General features: G+C 55.5%; 1 protein-coding gene across 2 annotated transcripts in view; it reads left to right on the top strand.

Annotated features, from left to right (window-relative positions):
- fbxo34 (F-box protein 34) overlaps positions 1–3,332 on the top strand; it is a 7,532-nt gene extending 4,200 nt beyond the window's left edge. For both annotated transcript variants that reach the window (XM_014022145.1, XM_014022146.1), the window contains one exon: positions 392–3,332. In XM_014022145.1, the coding sequence (XP_013877599.1) occupies positions 399–2,240 (1,842 nt within the window). In that variant the 5' untranslated portion in view covers positions 392–398 and the 3' untranslated portion in view covers positions 2,241–3,332. The remainder of the gene's footprint in view (positions 1–391) is intronic.
- The last annotated feature ends 137 nt before the right edge of the window (positions 3,333–3,469 follow it).

Here is a 3,469-nt window from a genome sequence, read left to right on the forward strand (position 1 = left end):
ATTCAAAAAATTAAATTCAGTTTCAATTTAGTGAAATTTATTTTCAAACCAATGAATTTAATTTCAAATTATGAACATTCAGATTCCATTCCTGCTGGCATAAGATTAATCCCACACCTGTCCACCTGTCCACCTGAGAACAGGTGTTGAACCGTCTGCAGAACAAACTGATAAATCACGTTTGTCTGGAGAGTCTTTGTAAAGGACAACAGTCTACTCCTGTGAAGTGTGATGGGATGACGCTCAGCTAGTTTCAGCTGTAAAACTGACAGAATTATATCTATTTCTCTTTGCTAAGGTGGAGTAGCTGCGGCGGCCATCTTGAATGAATCAGGATGAATTCTGTCAAACTGTAAACTTAAGTAAAACGTGATTATTTGTGTGTTTTCAGGTCCATCATGCACCTGAAGTCGTATCCGAAGCACATGCGGTCTGAGCTGTGTTTGGACGCCGCCAGCGTTCAGGCGCTGTCCCAGCGGGGCCAGCAGGGGGCGCTGCTGAGGACGGTGAGCGGTTCCCCTGGCACCGCCCGCCTCCCGTTCAGCATCATCTCCACCAACACGCTCCGCTGCAGCAACGTGACCTCAGTCTGTCTGAAAGGACGCGGTGGCCCCGCCCCTCCACCTGGCTGCGAGAACACCACACCTGGACCGGCTCAGACCACCGAGGACACGGACAGTCCGCAGAACGTGTGGACCGTCATAAAACCGGGACACGTGCGTGAGAAGATAGCTATCTTTACGTCAGAGGACAGACAAACGGACGGAGCTGAGATGACATCGGGAAGCGGCGCCACCAGCTGGGACCGAGAAGAAACGGCGTGCACCACCGGCGCCGCTCTGACCGGATCCCCGCGGGCCGCTAAAGCTAAAGGCAGCTGGCAGGAAAACAGCTCTGCCAAGAGGCGCCGCAGGTCGGGGAACAACCCGAACCTCCAGCAGGACCAGAGGACCCACTTGTTGAATGAACAGCAGCAGGTCCTCAGACCGGCTCCGACGGACCCGACCGGACCGCCAGGCGGCGAGCAGCGCGGTGGTGCAGTGGCAGAGGAGGAGCCGAAGGTTTCTGTCGTGGAGATGGTGGCCATCTTGGAGCAGAGGGCRAATGAGCTGAAGCCAGACCTGAAACCTCTGCTGACCCTCCAGAGGAGCTCCACCACCATCACGCTGACCAGAACCATCCGGGTCCAGGTCCGGCAGGAGGAGGAGCTGGAGMCGGTGCGCGTGTCCCAGATGGTGGCCCGGCTGGAGTCCGAGTGTCTGAGGAGGACGGAGGGGGGTCTGTCCAGAAACAACAGCCTGAGGAGGGCCGTGGGCCGGGTCCTGCTGGCCTCCCCGGAGCAGAACTTCACTTCCTGCCAGCCTTCATCACCATCATCATCATCAYCACTGTCTGAGGGGCGGGGCCAGGAGCCAATCAGCTGTTCTCAGACGCTCAGGGTAGAGGCTGCTYCCTCCCCAGAGGTAACTGTGCCCCAGTCAGGTCAGCTGGGGGCGGAGCCTCAGGAGGCTGTAGCCCCTCCTCTTCAGTCTGAGGAGGCGGAGCCACTGCCTGGCCTCCTGTTTGTGTCTCAGCCTCCGCAGAAGGCCGACGCCCCCCACTACAAAACAAGCTTTTACTTTGAGCCCACCCCGTCTCATGCCTCCCCCTGTGACTCTGCCTCCGCCTTGCCCTGTGACTCCGCCTCCCCCCATGACTCCGCCCACCCCGCAGAGAAGCTCKCTGTGTGCGGGACCACCTGCCCCCCCGCGGCGCCCCTCGGCCGGAGCGGCTCGGCGTCCCGGGACTTCCTGGAGCTGCGGCAGCGGCTGCAGCAGCTGCTGGCGCCGCAGCCGTACCTGTCGGTGCTGCCGCACCACCTGCTGGTGAAGATCCTGCAGCTGCTGCCCACCCAGAGCCTGGCCGCGCTCACCTGCACCTGCAGCTACTTCAAGCTGGTCGTCGAGACCTACGGCGTGCGGCCCGCCGACTCRCTCTGGGTGTCGGACCCCCGGTACCGCGACGACCCCTGCAAGCAGTGCAAGAGGCGGTACCGGCCCGGGGACGTGTCCCTGTGCCGCTGGCACCACAAGCCCTACTGCCAGGCGCTGCCCTACGGGCCGGGCTACTGGATGTGTTGCCACGGCGTCCGGAGGGACGCGCCGGGCTGCAACGTGGGTCTCCATGACAACCGCTGGGTGCCGGCCTTCCACAGCATCAACGCGCCCATCTACAGGCGGAGCTGTTTCCATGACAACTGAGTGTGTGTGTGTGTGTGTCCGGATCGACTGTCTGAGGCCTCCTGTTCATCCGTTACTCAGCGACTTCGTCCAATCAGATCTGTTCTTACTGCAGCCTCCTGTCTGTGCAGAGCAGAACCCTGCAGCTGTGGTTTGGTTCTGTTCTGATCCAAAGTCCAGGTTCTGTTTGAAGTGAGAGCAGCTGCTGCCTCAGTTTACCCACGATGCAACACTTCTCCTGAAACACCTGAGTTATCAGCAGGTAAAACCTGTTCAGACAGAAGGACGTCAGAAACTGAAACACTTTGATTAAATGTCTCTTTTACAACAACAAACGTTTAATTTACAGAAACTCTTTCAAAAACTGAAAATATTAAATTAAATGGAAGAAAGGGATTTCAGTTTGTCTCCCTGAGGTGTGGCACCCCTGCTGCCTCATGCTCCGCCCCCTCATGCTCCGCCCCCTGCCTCTTGCTCCACCCCCTCATGCTCCGCCCCCTGCCTCCTGCTCCACCCCCTCATGCTCCGCCCCCTGCTCTGCCTCCTGCAGGTTTACCTCTCAGGTCAGACGTAGAGGCGGGCTCTGATCCCTGACCAGCAGTCAGCTGGACTTGTTTTTTCTGAAGGAGGGAGGATTCCCGACCAGGACTCTTCTCTGTGGAACCAGAACCAGAACCAGACAGCTGATCTGCTCAGGTTCTGCAGGACGGTCAGATCAGATGTTAAACTGAGTCCAGCCTGTAAGCAGACGGCAGGTTGGAAGAATAAAGTCTGTTGGTTCTGGTGGTTCTGGACAGAACCTGTGTTTTCTTCAGACCTGGTCTAAAGGAACCCGTGTGGTTCCATCAGAACCAGCTGGTTGCTGTGGGCGGTCCGGTGCCGGATGGTTAGTTTAGTTTGGACCGGCTGACTGATAATCAGACGTGGCCTTTGAGTCGATGCAATATGAGGAAGTGGACCCTGAAGAAAAGTTTTAAAAGATTATCGGGAGAAAAAGTCCGTTTGGACTTAAAGTTTAGTTTTTATTTGTTGGTTTTTGTCTGCTGGATATTTTTCAGTTAAAGATGTTTTGCTTTAATAAAGAACTTTCTCATCTGGTTCAGGTTGAAAACATCTGGACTCCTGTTTCATTTCATTTTTCTCTTTTTGTTTAAATTAATCTGAGTTTTATTTAATGATCAGGTTTTATGATTGACTCAGATTCTATCACAAATATTGATTTTTTTTTTTTTGTTCGGTCCTTTTAGCTG

The sequence above is a fragment of the Austrofundulus limnaeus genome, unplaced genomic scaffold (assembly GCF_001266775.1).
Source record: "Austrofundulus limnaeus strain Quisiro unplaced genomic scaffold, Austrofundulus_limnaeus-1.0 Scaffold318, whole genome shotgun sequence".
In the NCBI taxonomy this organism is placed as follows: domain Eukaryota; kingdom Metazoa; phylum Chordata; class Actinopteri; order Cyprinodontiformes; family Rivulidae; genus Austrofundulus; species Austrofundulus limnaeus.